Source organism: Coregonus clupeaformis, chromosome 1 (genome assembly GCF_020615455.1).
Source record: "Coregonus clupeaformis isolate EN_2021a chromosome 1, ASM2061545v1, whole genome shotgun sequence".
In the NCBI taxonomy this organism is placed as follows: Eukaryota; Metazoa; Chordata; class Actinopteri; order Salmoniformes; family Salmonidae; genus Coregonus; species Coregonus clupeaformis.
This window is the reverse complement of record NC_059192.1, coordinates 3,537,390-3,554,889: the sequence shown is the minus strand read 5'-3', so window position 1 is coordinate 3,554,889 and position 17,500 is coordinate 3,537,390. Positions and strand designations below refer to the sequence as shown.

The 17,500-nt window shown below is 40.8% G+C and overlaps 3 protein-coding genes across 12 annotated transcripts in view; 1 reads left to right on the top strand and 2 right to left on the bottom strand.

The window, feature by feature from the left end:
* eif2ak2 (eukaryotic translation initiation factor 2-alpha kinase 2) overlaps window positions 1–9,421 on the bottom strand; it is a 47,144-nt gene extending 37,723 nt beyond the window's left edge. For 2 of the 3 annotated variants that reach the window (XM_041870494.2, XM_041870496.2), the window contains exon 1: window positions 8,980–9,421. The gene's annotated coding sequence lies outside the window, so the exon portion shown is untranslated. The remainder of the gene's footprint in view (window positions 1–8,979) is intronic. The other variant, XM_041870495.2, reaches the window with a different exon arrangement.
* A 724-nt stretch (window positions 9,422–10,145) lies between these two features.
* Window positions 10,146–15,553, bottom strand: gpatch11 (G patch domain containing 11). 2 transcript variants are annotated; one of them, XM_041870502.2, is made up of 8 exons: window positions 15,218–15,553; window positions 14,413–14,634; window positions 14,008–14,049; window positions 13,701–13,821; window positions 12,968–13,058; window positions 12,117–12,254; window positions 10,662–10,743; window positions 10,146–10,563 (listed from the first exon to the last, which is right to left on the bottom strand). In XM_041870502.2, exons 1-8 carry the CDS (start codon window positions 15,249–15,251, stop codon window positions 10,505–10,507), a joined length of 789 nt encoding a protein of 262 aa, XP_041726436.1. In that variant the 5' UTR covers window positions 15,252–15,553; the 3' UTR covers window positions 10,146–10,504. The 2 variants fall into 2 exon arrangements, with proteins under 2 accessions (XP_041726436.1, XP_041726435.1); XM_041870501.2 differs by having other exon boundaries at window positions 14,413–14,639; window positions 15,218–15,552.
* A 455-nt stretch (window positions 15,554–16,008) lies between these two features.
* Window positions 16,009–17,500, top strand: part of heatr5b (HEAT repeat containing 5B) — a 100,879-nt gene continuing 99,387 nt past the window's right edge. For 5 of the 7 annotated variants that reach the window (XM_045224029.1, XM_045224014.1, XM_045223993.1 and 2 more), the window contains exons 1-3: window positions 16,317–16,428; window positions 16,636–16,734; window positions 17,270–17,497. In XM_045224029.1, coding sequence (XP_045079964.1) covers window positions 17,372–17,497 — 126 coding nt within the window. In that variant the 5' untranslated portion in view covers window positions 16,317–16,428; window positions 16,636–16,734; window positions 17,270–17,371. The other 2 variants (XM_045223916.1, XM_045223900.1) reach the window with 2 other exon arrangements.

The following is a 17,500-nucleotide window of genomic DNA, read 5'->3' as shown; positions in this document are numbered from 1 at the left end:
GCGGCGCACAATTGGCCCAGCGTCGTCCGGGTTTGGCCGGTGTAAATAAGAATGTGTTCTTAACTGACTTGCCTAGTTAAATAAAGGTTAAATAAAATAAATTAACAAATAACAAAATTAAGGGTGAATCCGTGTTTGAGAGATATTATGTATAACCTACCTAAAAGCTAGAGATGGTTATGGCTATGTACACAGGTATGATCAGGGATATTGCCTCTGCGTATTGAAACAGGTCGGTATTGAGGTGAAACAGAAGAGGAAAGACTGTAACTATTGTGACCTGGAAGAAATAGAGAATGAAACTCATTTTATCCTCTACTGTCCTTTCTACCACGATATACGCTTGGTCTGATTCCAGACAGACCACCAGATATACCCTGGCATTATGTGGCTGAGGAGACAGACCACCAGATATACCCTGGCATTATGTGGCTGAGGAGACAGACCACCAGATATACCCTGGCATTATGTGGCTGAGGAGACAGACCACCAGATATACCCCTGGCATTATGTAGCTGAGGAGACAGACCACCAGATATACCCTGGCATTATGTGGCTGAGGAGACAGACCACCAGATATACCCTGGCATTATGTGGCTGAGGAGACAGACCACCAGATATACCCTGGCATTATGTGGCTGAGGAGACAGACCACCAGATATACCCTGGCATTATGTGGCTGAGGAGACAGACAACCAGATATACCTTGGCATTATGTGGCTGAGGAGACAGACCACCAGATATACCCTGGCATTATGTGGCTGAGGAGACAGACCACCAGATATACCCTGGCATTATGTGGCTGAGGAGACAGACCACCAGATATACCCTGGCATTATGTGGCTGAGGAGACAGACCACCAGATATACCCTGGCATTATGTGGCTGAGGAGACAGACCACCAGATATACCCTGGCATTATGTAGCTGAGGAGACAGACCACCAGATATACCCTGGCATTATGGGGCTGAGGAGACAGACCACCAGATATACCCTGGCATTATGTGGCTGGGCCATGAGGAGACAGACCACCAGATATACCCTGGCATTATGTGGCTGAGGAGACAGACCACCAGATATACCCTGGCATTATGTGGCTGAGGAGACAGACCACCAGATATACCCTGGCATTATGTGGCTGAGGAGACAGACCACCAGATATACCCTGGCATTATGTGGCTGAGGAGACAGACCACCAGATATACCCCTGGCATTATGTGGCTGAGGAGACAGACCACCAGATATACCCTGGCATTATGTAGCTGAGGAGACAGACCACCAGATATACCCTGGCATTATGTGGCTGAGGAGACAGACCACCAGATATACCCTGGCATTATGTGGCTGAGGAGACAGACCACCAGATATACCCTGGCATTATGTGGCTGAGGAGACAGACCACCAGATATACCCTGGCATTATGTGGCTGAGGAGACAGACCACCAGATATACCCTGGCATTATGTGGCTGATGAGACAGACCACCAGATATACCCTGGCATTATGTGGCTGAGGGAGACAGACCACCAGATATACCCTGGCATTATGTGGCTGAGGAGACAGACCACCAGATATACCCTGGCATTATGTGGCTGAGGAGGCAGACCACCAGATATACCCTGGCATTATGTGGCTGAGGAGACAGACCACCAGATATACCCCTGGCATTATGTGGCTGAGGAGACAGACAACCAGATATACCCTGGCATTATGTGGCTGAGGAGACAGACCACCAGATATACCCTGGCATTATGTGGCTGAGGAGACAGACCACCATATATACCCCTGGCATTATGTGGCTGAGGAGACAGACCACCAGATATACCCTGGCATTATGTGGCTGAGGAGGCAGACCACCAGATATACCCTGGCATTATGTGGCTGAGGAGACAGACCACCAGATATACCCTGGCATTATGTGGCTGAGGAGACAGACCACCAGATATACCCTGGCATTATGTGGCTGAGGAGACAGACCACCAGATATACCCTGGCATTATGTAGCTGAGGAGACAGACCACCAGATATACCCTGGCATTATGTGGCTGAGGAGACAGACCACCAGATATACCCTGGCATTATGTGGCTGAGGAGACAGACCACCAGATATACCCTGGCATTATGTGGCTGAGGAGACAGACCACCAGATATACCCTGGCATTATGTAGCTGAGGAGACAGTCCACCAGATATACCCTGGCATTATGTGGCTGAGGAGACAGACCACCAGATATACCCTGGCATTATGTGGCTGAGGAGACAGACCACCAGATATACCCTGGCATTATGTGGCTGAGGAGACAGACCACCAGATATACCCTGGCATTATGTGGCTGAGGAGACAGACCACCAGATATACCCTGGCATTATGTGGCTGAGGAGACAGACCACCAGATATACCCTGGCATTATGTAGCTGAGGAGACAGTCCACCAGATATACCCTGGCATTATGTGGCTGAGGAGACAGACCACCAGATATACCCTGGCATTATGTGGCTGAGGAGACAGACCACCAGATATACCCTGGCATTATGTGGCTGAGGAGACAGACCACCAGATATACCCTGGCATTATGTGGCTGAGGAGACAGACCACCAGATATACCCTGGCATTATGTGGCTGAGGAGACAGACCACCAGATATACCCTGGCATTATGTGGCTGAGGAGACAGACCACCAGATATACCCCTGGCATTATGTGGCTGAGGAGACAGACCACCAGATATACCCTGGCATTATGTGGCTGAGGAGACAGACCACCAGATATACCCTGGCATTATGTAGCTGAGGAGACAGTCCACCAGATATACCCTGGCATTATGTGGCTGAGGAGACAGACCACCAGATATACCCTGGCATTATGTGGCTGAGGAGACAGACCACCAGATATACCCTGGCATTATGTGGCTGAGGAGACAGACCACCAGATATACCCTGGCATTATGTGGCTGAGGAGACAGACCACCAGATATACCCTGGCATTATGTGGCTGAGGAGACAGACCACCAGATATACCCTGGCATTATGTAGCTGAGGAGACAGTCCACCAGATATACCCTGGCATTATGTGGCTGAGGAGACAGACCACCAGATATACCCTGGCATTATGTGGCTGAGGAGACAGACCACCAGATATACCCTGGCATTATGTGGCTGAGGAGACAGACCACCAGATATACCCTGGCATTATGTGGCTGAGGAGACAGTCCACCAGATATACCCTGGCATTATGTGGCTGAGGAGACAGACCACCAGATATACCCTGGCATTATGTGGCTGAGGAGACAGACCACCAGATATACCCTGGCATTATGTGGCTGAGGAGACAGACCACCAGATATACCCCTGGCATTATGTGGCTGAGGAAACAGACCACCAGATATACCCTGGCATTATGTGGCTGAGAGACAGACCACCAGATATACCCTGGCATTATGTGGCTGAGGAGACAGACCACCAGATATACCCTGGCATTATGTGGCTGAGGAGACAGACCACCAGATATACCCTGGCATTATGTGGCTGAGGAGACAGACCACCAGATATACCCTGGCATTATGTGGCTGAGGAGACAGACCACCAGATATACCCTGGCATTATGTGGCTGAGGAGACAGACCACCAGATATACCCTGGCATTATGTAGCTGAGGAGACAGACCACCAGATATACCCTGGCATTATGTGGCTGAGGAGACAGACCACCAGATATACCCTGGCATTATGTGGCTGAGCCATGAGGAGAAAATAAAATGTTTTTTTGTCCATTGTGTATTTCAGTTTGCGGAATATTTAGATAAAAGCCTGGAATAAAAGAAAAAGTGCTACCTATAATTAAATTATAAAGATATTTACATTTTACATTACATTTTAGTCATTTAGCAGACGCTCTTATCCAGAGCGACTTACAGGAGCAATTAGGGTTAAGTGCCTTGCTCAAGGGCACATTTACGTCATTTAGCAGACGCTCTTGTCCAGAGCGACTCACAAATTGATGCATTCACCCTATAGCCAGTGGGATAACCACTTTACCATTTTTTGGGGGGGGTAGAAGGATTACTTTATCCTATCCCAGGTATTCCTTAAAGAGGTGGGGTTTCAAATGTCTCCGGAAGGTGGTGAGTGACTCCGCTGTCCTGGCGTCGTGAGGGAGCTTGTTCCACCATTGGGGTGCCAGAGCAGCGAACAGTTTTGACTGGGCTGAGCGGGAACTATGCTTCCGCAGAGGAAGGGGAGCCAGCAGGCCAGAGGTGGATGAACGCAATGCCCTCGTTTGGGTGTAGGGACTGATCAGAGCCTGAAGGTACAGAGGTGCCGTTCCCCTCGCTGCTCCAAAGGCAAGCACCATGGTCTTGTAACGGATGCGAGCGAGCGAGCGATTTAGTTTCTATGTGGTAAATGGTACGTGTGTATATAGATTGTGTAGAGGCTTGTCTCCCATATTAATGTGTATATAGATTGTGTAGAGGCTTGTCTCCCATATTAATGTGTATATAGATTGTGTAGAGGCTTGTCTCCCATATTAATGTGTATATAGATTGTGTAGAGGAGGCTTGTCTCCCATATTAATGTGTATATAGATTGTGTAGAGGCTTGTCTCCCATATTAATGTGTATATAGATTGTGTAGAGGCTTGTCTCCCATATTAATGTGTATATAGATTGTGTAGAGGCTTGTCTCCCATATTAATGTGTATATAGATTGTGTAGAGGCTTGTCTCCCATATTAATGTGTATATAGATTGTGTAGAGGAGGCTTGTCTCCCATATTAATGTGTATATAGATTGTGTAGAGGCTTGTCTCCCATATTAATGTGTATATAGATTGTGTAGAGGGAGGCTTGTCTCCCATATTAATGTGTATATAGATTGTGTAGAGGCTTGTCTCCCATATTAATGTGTATATAGATTGTGTAGAGGCTTGTCTCCCATATTAATGTGTATATAGATTGTGTAGAGGCTTGTCTCCCATATTAATGTGTATATAGATTGTGTAGAGGCTTGTCTCCCATATTAATGTGTATATAGATTGTGTAGAGGCTTGTCTCCCATATTAATGTGTATATAGATTGTGTAGAGGCTTGTCTCCCATATTAATGTGTGTATATAGATTGTGTAGAGGCTTGTCTCCCATATTAATGTGTATATAGATTGTGTAGAGGCTTGTCTCCCATATTAATGTGTATATAGATTGTGTAGAGGCTTGTCTCCCATATTAATGTGTGTATATAGATTGTGTAGAGGCTTGTCTCCCATATTAATGTGTATATAGATTGTGTAGAGGCTTGTCTCCCATATTAATGTGTATATAGATTGTGTAGAGGCTTGTCTCCCATATTAATGTGTATATAGATTGTGTAGAGGCTTGTCTCCCATATTAATGTGTATATAGATTGTGTAGAGGCTTGTCTCCCATATTAATGTGTATATAGATTGTGTAGAGGCTTGTCTCCCATATTAATGTGTGTATATAGATTGTGTAGAGGCTTGTCTCCCATATTAATGTGTGTATATAGATTGTGTAGAGGCTTGTCTCCCATATTAATGTGTATATAGATTGTGTAGAGGCTTGTCTCCCATATTAATGTGTGTATATAGATTGTGTAGAGGCTTGTCTCCCATATTAATGTGTTTATATAGATTGTGTAGAGGCTTGTCTCCCATATTAATGTGTATATAGATTGTGTAGAGGCTTGTCTCCCATATTAATGTGTGTATATAGATTGTGTAGAGGCTTGTCTCCCATATTAATGTGTATATAGATTGTGTAGAGGCTTGTCTCCCATATTAATGTGTATATAGATTGTGTAGAGAGGCTTGTCTCCCATATTAATGTGTATATAGATTGTGTAGAGGCTTGTCTCCCATATTAATGTGTATATAGATTGTGTAGAGGAGGCTTGTCTCCCATATTAATGTGTATATAGATTGTGTAGAGGCTTGTCTCCCATATTAATGTGTATATAGATTGTGTAGAGGAGGCTTGTCTCCCATATTAATGTGTATATAGATTGTGTAGAGGCTTGTCTCCCATATTAATGTGTATATAGATTGTGTAGAGGCTTGTCTCCCCATATTAATGTGTATATAGATTGTGTAGAGGCTTGTCTCCCATATTAATGTGTATATAGATTGTGTAGGAGGCTTGTCTCCCATATTAATGTGTATATAGATTGTGTAGAGGCTTGTCTCCCATATTAATGTGTATATAGATTGTGTAGAGGCTTGTCTCCCATATTAATGTGTATATAGATTGTGTAGAGGCTTGTCTCCCATATTAATGTGTATATAGATTGTGTAGAGGCTTGTCTCCCATATTAATGTGTATATAGATTGTGTAGAGGCTTGTCTCCCATATTAATGTGTGTATATAGATTGTGTAGAGGCTTGTCTCCCATATTAATGTGTATATAGATTGTGTAGAGGCTTGTCTCCCATATTAATGTGTATATAGATTGTGTAGAGGAGGCTTGTCTCCCATATTAATGTGTATATAGATTGTGTAGAGGCTTGTCTCCCATATTAATGTGTATATAGATTGTGTAGAGGAGGCTTGTCTCCCATATTAATGTGTATATAGATTGTGTAGAGGCTTGTCTCCCCATATTAATGTGTATATAGATTGTGTAGAGGCTTGTCTCCCATATTAATGTGTATATAGATTGTGTAGAGGCTTGTCTCCCATATTAATGTGTATATAGATTGTGTAGAGGAGGCTTGTCTCCCATATTAATGTGTATATAGATTGTGTAGAGGAGGCTTGTCTCCCATATTAATGTGTATATAGATTGTGTAGAGGCTTGTCTCCCATATTAATGTGTATATAGATTGTGTAGAGGCTTGTCTCCCATATTAATGTGTATATAGATTGTGTAGAGGCTTGTCTCCCATATTAATGTGTATATAGATTGTGTAGAGGCTTGTCTCCCATATTAATGTGTATATAGATTGTGTAGAGGCTTGTCTCCCATATTAATGTGTATATAGATTGTGTAGAGGCTTGTCTCCCATATTAATGTGTATATAGATTGTGTAGAGGCTTGTCTCCCATATTAATGTGTATATAGATTGTGTAGAGGAGGCTTGTCTCCCATATTAATGTGTATATAGATTGTGTAGAGGCTTGTCTCCCATATTAATGTGTATATAGATTGTGTAGAGGAGGCTTGTCTCCCATATTAATGTGTATATAGATTGTGTAGAGGCTTGTCTCCCATATTAATGTGTATATAGATTGTGTAGAGGCTTGTCTCCCATATTAATGTGTATATAGATTGTGTAGAGGCTTGTCTCCCATATTAATGTGTATATAGATTGTGTAGAGAGGCTTGTCTCCCATATTAATGTGTATATAGATTGTGTAGAGGCTTGTCTCCCATATTAATGTGTATATAGATTGTGTAGAGGCTTGTCTCCCATATTAATGTGTATATAGATTGTGTAGAGGAGGCTTGTCTCCCATATTAATGTGTATATAGATTGTGTAGAGGCTTGTCTCCCATATTAATGTGTATATAGATTGTGTAGAGGCTTGTCTCCCATATTAATGTGTATATAGATTGTGTAGAGGCTTGTCTCCCATATTAATGTGTATATAGATTGTGTAGAGGAGGCTTGTCTCCCATATTAATGTGTATATAGATTGTGTAGAGGCTTGTCTCCCATATTAATGTGTATATAGATTGTGTAGAGGAGGCTTGTCTCCCATATTAATGTGTATATAGATTGTGTAGAGGAGGCTTGTCTCCCATATTAATGTGTATATAGATTGTGTAGAGGCTTGTCTCCCATATTAATGTGTATATAGATTGTGTAGAGGCTTGTCTCCCATATTAATGTGTATATAGATTGTGTAGAGGCTTGTCTCCCATATTAATGTGTATATAGATTGTGTAGAGGCTTGTCTCCCATATGAATGTGTATATAGATTGTGTAGAGGCTTGTCTCCCATATTAATGTGTATATAGATTGTGTAGAGGAGGCTTGTCTCCCATATTAATGTGTATATAGATTGTGTAGAGGCTTGTCTCCCATATTAATGTGTATATAGATTGTGTAGAGGAGGCTTGTCTCCCATATTAATGTGTATATAGATTGTGTAGAGGCTTGTCTCCCATATTAATGTGTATATAGATTGTGTAGAGGAGGCTTGTCTCCCATATTAATGTGTATATAGATTGTGTAGAGGCTTGTCTCCCATATTAATGTGTGTATATAGATTGTGTAGAGGCTTGTCTCCCCACATGCACTCCTCTTTATGCCAGACTGGGTTAAAATGCCTTCTGTATCTATAATTAATGTTTTTATTTATTTATTTTATATTTTTATTTATGTTATATTTACTATTTATTATGTATTGATTTTATTATTTTATTTTTTTCACTCTTTATGCGATGCGCACTGCAGAGAACACCGGAAGAAGAATTATCACTCAATTACCACAGTGAATTATTGTAATGTTGTTGTAACGTAAATCACAGAAAAATAGATATTGTGGTGGCAGCTGCAGAGAAGCACTTGGGTGTACGAAAGTTGGAAGGGTGTTTTTTTATTTTATTTTAATACTTTTTGAATCACAAAGTATAATGGATTTATACTATAGTCCAGTTGGAGACGGCAATGCAACATATTGGATGCCAACCGCCGTTAAACCCCACCGAAGAAGAACTCTGGCCACAGTAATGATATTGTTACACTGATGCATTGCTAATGGTTACACAGGTCAAACAGAGAGACGAGCACAGTGAAAAAGAAAATACAAACAAATTGACATATATTCGAAAAATTGAAATAACTTGCAAACCAAGCAATCAATGACATGAAGCAAAAGACACGCAGGCTAAACAGCGTATGTTGTTGAATTGCGTCATTTAAATACGAGTTTCTATATTATGTTTTCGTTACATGTATGTTGAAGTATTATTTGCAGTTGTCACTATCACAATGAACACACCCTGAAGTACTGAACCGTCTGTGTTACTTACCACCTTATTAATAGGCCGACAGCGTGCAGTAGGATGAGTTGATCAGTGGATCGACCGGTGTAGAACGATCAACTTTCCTCTAGTATGGATGATCTCCAACGTTTTATAGATATGTATAATGTATTGTTATAGTTACCGTCCTTTGTGTGAATGGCACCCAGAAGTGTTTGAATATTTACCCGCTGTCAGTGTCCAGTCATCACGCTTGACTTTCGTTTTGTGTTTCTAAACAGAGGAAAAGGAAGAGAGGCCCAACTCGGAGGACAATCTGTCTCCCTCCAGCAGGTGGCGTCTTGTCGTTGTTTCGCCCACCAAGCAATGAGTTTTTGAATGGAGGTCAATGTGTGTGTCGAATCTGGTCAACAAAAAAAGTTATGACTTATTTGCTACGTGAGATGTATTTGCTCGAATATAAGTTTCGTAATGCTTAAGTTGTTATGAGTGTACTGATGGACACGTGACATCCCGGCAACTTAACACTTCATATGGGAGTGGCTATGCATATTCATGAAATGAGGCTAGTTGCGTAGCGTCTCTCTCCATTGAATACAGGTGGTTGACGTCAACAACCCTCATCGAATATTCAAAACAGGATTACAATAATGAGACGTATCCACCAATCCAAAGAAAGGATAGGCTGGACAGCCCCGCCGTTCCGCGTTGTGGACAACTCCCACTGTTAGGGCGGAGAGGCGTATCTTGTCAGTATATCCAGAATTTTTGGTTTCGATTTCCCGAACCATACGTCATCAGCCAATATAGCTACTGGGCTGACGTCCATGTGTCGGCTGCAAATAATTATATTCCCATGATAAAACAAAAACAAAATTCAGTTAGTGATATGTATGTGAGAGGTTTTAGAGGTTAAACGAATAAGAAAAAAGTGTTTACATGCCAGTAAAGTTTTAAACAGCTCCAAACATTATATCTGCAATGCAATAATTGTTGCGTCCTATTGAATACCACTTATTAGTTAACGAGGCAAACATCTCGACCTGGTGGTCTGTGGATGCAACTTAGTATTTAATGAGGCAAACATCTTGACTCGTTGGTCTGTGGATGCCATGGATAAATAAACTATGCAGATGTCAGGTTTGCCTGTCAAATTTACAAATAACACAATCCAGATTATGATACAAGTAACATTTAAATTCATTGTTTCTGAATCATATAAAAGGTGTTTTAATTTATTAATTTAAAAAAACATGTTCAGGAAGAAAATACATAAAATGCCCTGTCTGCATTATAAATAATACAAATTCACACTTTATAGGTCAAAACTCGCCTATATATCATACAGGGGCAGATGTTATATGTATCAAGCAGCTCAGAATAGGAGTGTTGATCTAGAATCAGTTCCCCCCCTGTCCATGTAACCTTATTCATTGTGATCTAAAGAGAAAAACTGATCCCAGATCAGTCCTCCTACTGAGACGCTTCATACATACGTCCTCTGATCCCATTTATAATCCCCAATCCAAGTTGCTGATGCCTCCAGTCTCTTCTGTAGATTATTCTGCAGTGTTCAGTCGTCGTGGTCTGCAGCTGTGTCTCCAGGACAATCGGAACACAGATCCTCCTCATCTGTAGGTCACAAACTGCGTAAGGTGGTGTTCAATCTCTTGTCAAGAAGGACATGGCCAGGTATGTTTTATTTTCACGTGAGTAGGATTCATTCTTACCATTGTAAGCAGTCCCACACCATATGCAGTAAAAATGGACCCCTCTTAAATATGATGTCAGAATTTGTAGCTTGTCCAGTGACTAGAAAAGATCATTAAAACAAGGTTGTCACAGGAGGAACTTCAAAATATGAATCTAGATTTAATTTAATCCTACTGTTACATGCCATTATAACGTCTATTCTTATAATATAATATAATAATATGCCATTTAGCAGACGCTTTTATCCAAAGCGACTTACAGTCATGCGTGCATACATTTTTACGTATGGGTGGTCCCGGGGATCGAACCCACTACTCTGGCGTTACAAGCGCCATGCTCTACCAATTGAGCTACAGAGGACCAGAGGACATTCTTAATTCAAACCTACTGTTTCATGCCATTATAACGTCTATTCTTAATTCAATCCTACTGTTTCATGCCATTATAATGTCTATTCTTAATTCAGTCCTACTGTTTCATGCCATTATAACATCTATTCTTAATTCAATCCTACTGTTTCATGCCATTATAACGTCTATTCTTAATTCAATCCTACTGTTTCATGCCATTATAACGTCTATTCTTAATTCAGTCCTACTGTTTCATGCCATTATAACGTCTATTCTTAATTCAATCCTACTGTTTCATGCCATTATAACGTCTATTCTTAATTCAACCCTACTGTTTCATGCCATTATAACGTCTATTCTTAATTCAAACCTACCATTTCATGCCATTATAACGTCTATTCTTAATTCAAACCTACCGTTTCATGCCATTATAACGTCTATTCTTAATTCAAACCTACCGTTTCATGCCATTATAACGTCTATTCTTAATTCAATCCTACCGTTTCATGCCATTATAACGTCTATTCTTAATTAAATCCTACCGTTTCATGCCATTATAACGTCTATTCTTAATTCAATCCTATCGTTTCATGCCATTATAACGTCTATTCTTAATTCAATCCTACTGTTTCATGCCATTATAATGTCTATTCTTAATTCAATCCTACCGTTTCATGCCATTATAACGTCTATTCTTAATTCAATCCTACTGTTTCATGCCATTATAATGTCTATTCTTAATTCAATCCTACCGTTTCATGCCATTATAATGTCTATTCTTAATTCAATCCTACCGTTTCATGCCATTATAACGTCTATTCTTAATTCAGTCCTACTGTTTCATGCCATTATAACGTCTATTCTTAATTCAGTCCTACTGTTTCATGCCATTATAATGTCTATTCTTAATTCAAACCTACCGTTTCATGCCATTATAATGTCTATTCTTAATTCAAACCTACCGTTTCATGCCATTATAATGTCTATTCTTAATTCAGTCCTACTGTTTCATGCCATTATAATGTCTATTCTTAATTCAGTCCTACTGTTTCATGCCATTATAATGTATATTATTTAGTCTCCTTCCTGAGCTTCTATCATATTAAAATGAAATGTACTAACAGTTAACTCTTCCTCCTCCACTTTGTCTTCCTCCTCCACTTTGTCTTCCTCCTCCTCCTCCTCCTCTTCCCCCTCCTCCTCCTCCTCCTCAACCACCAGTTTAGGCCAGTACCAGTCTTCTCTGGGCACCGTGACACCCTGGAGTTCAAAGGAGAGTATTCAGTATGGTCAGCGTTAACGATAAAAGGCCTTTTCTTCTTGTCAATAGATTTGTGAGTAGCTAGGTTTCAATCCAATTGGCGACAGATTTTCAGGAAAATAATTGTAAAATCTGCTTAAAAACACATTTTCCACCAGAGCTGTTTCCATCAAATTGACTTTTGGCTGATAAAAGGCTGTGTGAGGACCTAGTGCACGTAAATATTTATATAGCGGTTAAATTCCCACGTAACAAAAAGATCCCACCTTGTCTGGCGTATTTTGTCTTGTCGACGTTTGGAAAGTTTACCGACACATTTTCTGTTTCCAACCTGTTTGAACTGACATGTCCTTTACTCCCATTAGACATGTTGGATGGAAACCTGGCTGGTGTCAACATGATAGAGTAGAGTTGGCTTTGTGGGATTAGTGGTAGACTGTTCTAATATCCACACTACTAATGTAACGGGCATGTAAGGGGTATGCTACTATGGACATTGGTATGTGGTCTCTCACCTTCTCACAGGCTTTCAGACTGTGTGTGTGTGTGTGTGTGTGTGTGTGTATCTAACCTTCTGACTGTCCAGCTGCTCACAGGCTTTCAGACTGTGTGTGTGTGTGTGTGTGTGTGTGTGTGTGTGTGTCTGTGTCTGTGTCTGTGTCTGTGTCTGTGTGTGTGTGTGTGTGTGTGTGTGTGTGTGTGTGTATCTAACCTTCTGGCTGTCCAGCTGCTCACAGGCTTTCTGACTCCTCCTGAGGTCCCCCTCAATCTTTTGCTCCTCCCGCTCTGTCCTCATCCTCACTCTGATGTACAGCATTAGAACACATGTACAGCATTAGAACACATGTACAGCATTAGAACACATGTACAGCATTAGAACACATGTACAGCATTGGAACACATGTACAGCATTGGAACACATGTACAGCATTATAACACATGTACAGCATTGGAACACATGTACAGCATTAGAACACATGTACAGCATTAGAACACATGTACAGCATTAGAACACATGTACAGCATTAGAACACATGTACAGCATTGGAACACATGTACATCATTATAACACATGTACAGCATTAGAACACATGTACAGCATTAGAACACAGAACAGCATTAGAACACAGAACAGCATTAAGACATGTACACAGTGAAAAGAAGGTAGTGTGGCCATTATCTATCAACACATGTACACACAGATATATACAGATATATACAAATCATACAGAAATATATGCAATTTGATTTGGCAATAAACAACCTTAGATAGGCATCTTTACTAAGATAAATAATATAGGCTACCTCTATTTGGGAGATTGACCATGTCATCCTGTAACAGTTTGTCTACGTCCCAAATAGTACACTATTCCCTATATAGTGCACAATTTTTTTTTTACCAGAGCCAATAGGGAATAGGGTGCCATTTGGGACTTGGCCTTTACCTGAAGTCCTCCAGGGACTGTTTCTCATTGTGTTGTTTGGCCCGGGCTTTCTGACGGTAATGTTCCAGTTCCTCCTCTGCTTTCCTCTTCTTCACTCCCTCCATCCCGATGCCCCCTCTGTCTGAGTGATACAATAACCACAGGATGATGCACTATGTTTACAACCATTGCAACAACAAAAGGTTATGTTAGAGGTAATTGGTCAATTGCATTAGGTAGGCTACATCTCTTAAAAAAGATACATTGATGCACACCCTGTCAATGTGTAGGTTAGGATTTTGTCTTGGATATGTTAATACATTCTCACCCGTTTTGATACTTAGTGGAATAGGTTCGACTCTTCCCGCCCCTGCGAAAAGGAACAAAGACAGAAATCAATACTTTAAAAAAAAATCTACCATGTGATGTCAGGCCTGATCATCATATTGTAACAACCTTCTCCCAACACAGCGACCTCGTCAAGGGTTCAGATGTCTCAGCGGAACTGCTAAGGTGTTGGGTTGACAGTATCAAAGTCCAGCCTGTAATATCCCTTGACTTCGCTACAACACTAATAACGCCATCACTAAAGAGGCCTGACTGACTTAGTTCATGTGATGATCTGGCCTAACTCCTAGCTGAATACATTAAACTCAGGCACTTATTTCCGAGTTGAATTGATTCAGATAAGAAGTAATACGATACATTCTGAGTTGAACTGGAGAGGACTGACCCTGCTTCCCCAGGCCTTGTCCAGCTTTGTAGCCCATCTTCTGCAGCAGAGCAAAGCCCTTGTTCTGGTTGCTGATGGTGCTGTGCTGTGCTGCCTCTCTACTCTCCTGCTCCAGCTCTTTAATAGTTTTCTGCCGGTTCTTAACGTTCTTCTCCTTGTGAAGCACCTCTTTCCTCAGGGCCTCCTTCACACGCTTCACCATGGGGATACCGGGCTTCACATCTGGTCTGCCAGGGAGATGGACACAGAGAGAGCATTGCACATAAATTGAGAACTTAGCTATAAATGGAACACACATGTAATAACCAGATAATAGACACTCAATTATTTTTTTTGAATACTCTTCTGCGGAATGTGTAACAAAATCTGAGGTGAGACAGTCAAGTCAGACGCTACGTGCAGGCTTTTGATCCAGCCAATTACTACTACTACTAAAACACCAAATTAAATTAATCAGCATGCCTTTGCATGCTCGCTAGCTAAATTTGGGGCGCGTTCAGCAGGACACAACGTTTTGGACATTCAGATAGGAATATGTAATATAGAACAAACATGCCTCTCCAACATGTAGACCAAGCAGGAGACCAAGGTATTATGTCGTCTTTATTCATGGCATTTCTATCTGCAACGTTTGGCAACTGAACGGGGCACCTATTCAGCTGTGTAGCTAGCTAATTAGCTACGTTAACTAACGTTACAGTAACTAGCTAGCTAATGATACCCAACATCACAACTTCACACACCGATGTAGCCGTTAGCTACAATTCATTTGCTCACCGTACGGTAACTGAAAAAATAAACTCACATTTGACTGAGAAAGGCATCAGACATATAATCATCTTCGTCTTCAGCCATTATTGACTTGTAAAACCGAACAAGTGAACTATTATTCTTCAGCTAGCTTTCGCCTTTTTCTCGGTTGTCACTAGTTAGTTACCACATCCACAATGTCATCGGCTAAACCCCGCCTATTTCTACAATTTATCTTCTTCAAATCGGATTTTTAACCTAATCTTGAACACACTGCTGACCTTATGCCTAACCCTAACCTTAAATGAAGACAAAAAAGCTATTTTTTGTTTTTATGAACTTTTACGATATCGCTAGACACTTTTGACTTTGTGGCTGTGGTAACTAGTGACAACCATTTTCCGTTCGCGAAAAGGTTCCGGCTGGAACCTCTGCACATTTAATTGGTTCCGGTTACATGTTGCGCGTATAAACAATATTTTGTGAAGAAAAAATATAACAAATACATGTACATAAGGCCAAGAACTAATACAGTATTATACCTTTAATCAAATCATAAGATTCAATATTGCCCCAAAATGTTGTCCTGACATTTTGATGAGTTTCCCGCCGGAACAATTACATTGCCAATTTGTTTTATTTTATGTATTTTTTTAACAACAATAAATCAATACAAGAATGTAAACAAGGTACACAAGTATACATAAAGAATATACAAAGGACAGTTGGCTATGGGAGGGGCCAGGGGCGGGGCTAACATGTTACACAAAGTCTAAAAGGGACATACACACATCTAGAATTCTAACACCTTTTTTGTTGGTACAGTATTTGATTGTCTTAAAATATTCTTCAATTTATTTTTGTAAGGTAAGAAAAAAGGGGTGTTATGTTTGTAAATTTACATTTGTGAATATGAAATTTGGCCAAAAGATTTAATTACATAAAATTGTTTCATATTATTTATATCGTAGGTAAAGAATCCAAGCAGTACATCTCTCCATAATAGGGTAAAATCTTTATAAATATGTTCAAATATAAATATACTGTGTGCCACCGGTGTGCCACCGACCAATGACGTGTATAACCCCGGTTTTTCTGACGTTATTGCTAAATTCACATGCTAGTCGGACCTGAAAAGTCGGAAATATCCGAGTGGATTTGAAGCTCCTGGTCGGCCATATTGGCACACCCTAGCTAGCAGTCCTCCGTAGGAATGAATGGAATTCTACAGTATTTGAATGAAATGTTTCAAGGACAAAATTACATGTATTTAAGTATTTTTTGTTGTTTTAGTGTGGAAAGTAACATTAGTACTCTCTAAAAAATATATTTAAAGGAAAATGTTTTATATATATATATTTAAATGTTTCCTGTTTAGCTCACATAATATAATTTAAAGTATGGATTAAGGTGTTTGTAATATAATAAACGTGTCAAAAACGAATGTACACGTTAATAAATGCATTTCTATAGCTTCCAAAATATGTTTGACAATTGAGGAGGAGTACCAAGATGGTTGCGCGGTGACTTCAGTACGTCAAATGATTCGTCAGTCGTCTTGGCGACAAACAAGTAGGACGAGGCTATTTTTTTTTGTTTATTTGGTTGATTTAAAGCGTATTCAATGTTTGCATCTGTGATTAACTGTATGGAGTAGATTGTCGTGTTAGTGTAAGGCCTTTGATCGTGCATTTTAGGCATTAATTTGCGTCAAGTAAGCCGTCGTGTGGCAAGTGTCCTGAATGCTAATGCTTGCTAGCTAACGTTAGCTGTGGTCCTAACTATCTTCTATCATTGCAACGTCAGTCAACATTTTATGAACATAGTTAGCTAGCTAGGTATCAGTTAAATTAGTTGGTTACATGACGGACTGGTTCCATGAGCATTGTAACGTTACCCAGTTCATATTTATTTGTGTTAGTGTTTGCTAACTACTAGCCTGGACAGTTGGCAGGTGCGAACACCTCTGGCTCTGTATCTTGTAGCCAGCTAGCTAACGTGACATCCTCTTTGCTCTGACGTTTATCTTTGGTCTCTATCTGACCTGATATAATACCATTGTGAATATACTGAGATCGTGACCCTCTCTTCCCCGATACATTTACAGAGTTGAGGAGGCTGTATCATTGGGCTCTGTGAGCTGAAGTAGAGGACCCTCTACCCGAGAGCTGTCGGCTATTAGTTAGCGAGATTACAGTAGTGTTTCGCCATGGAGTTGGCTCACAGTCTGCTTCTGAACGAGGAAGCCCTAGCTCAGATCACCGAGGCTAAGAGACCCGTCTTCATCTTCGAATGGCTCCGCTTCCTGGACAAGGTTCTGGTGGCAGCAAACAAGGTG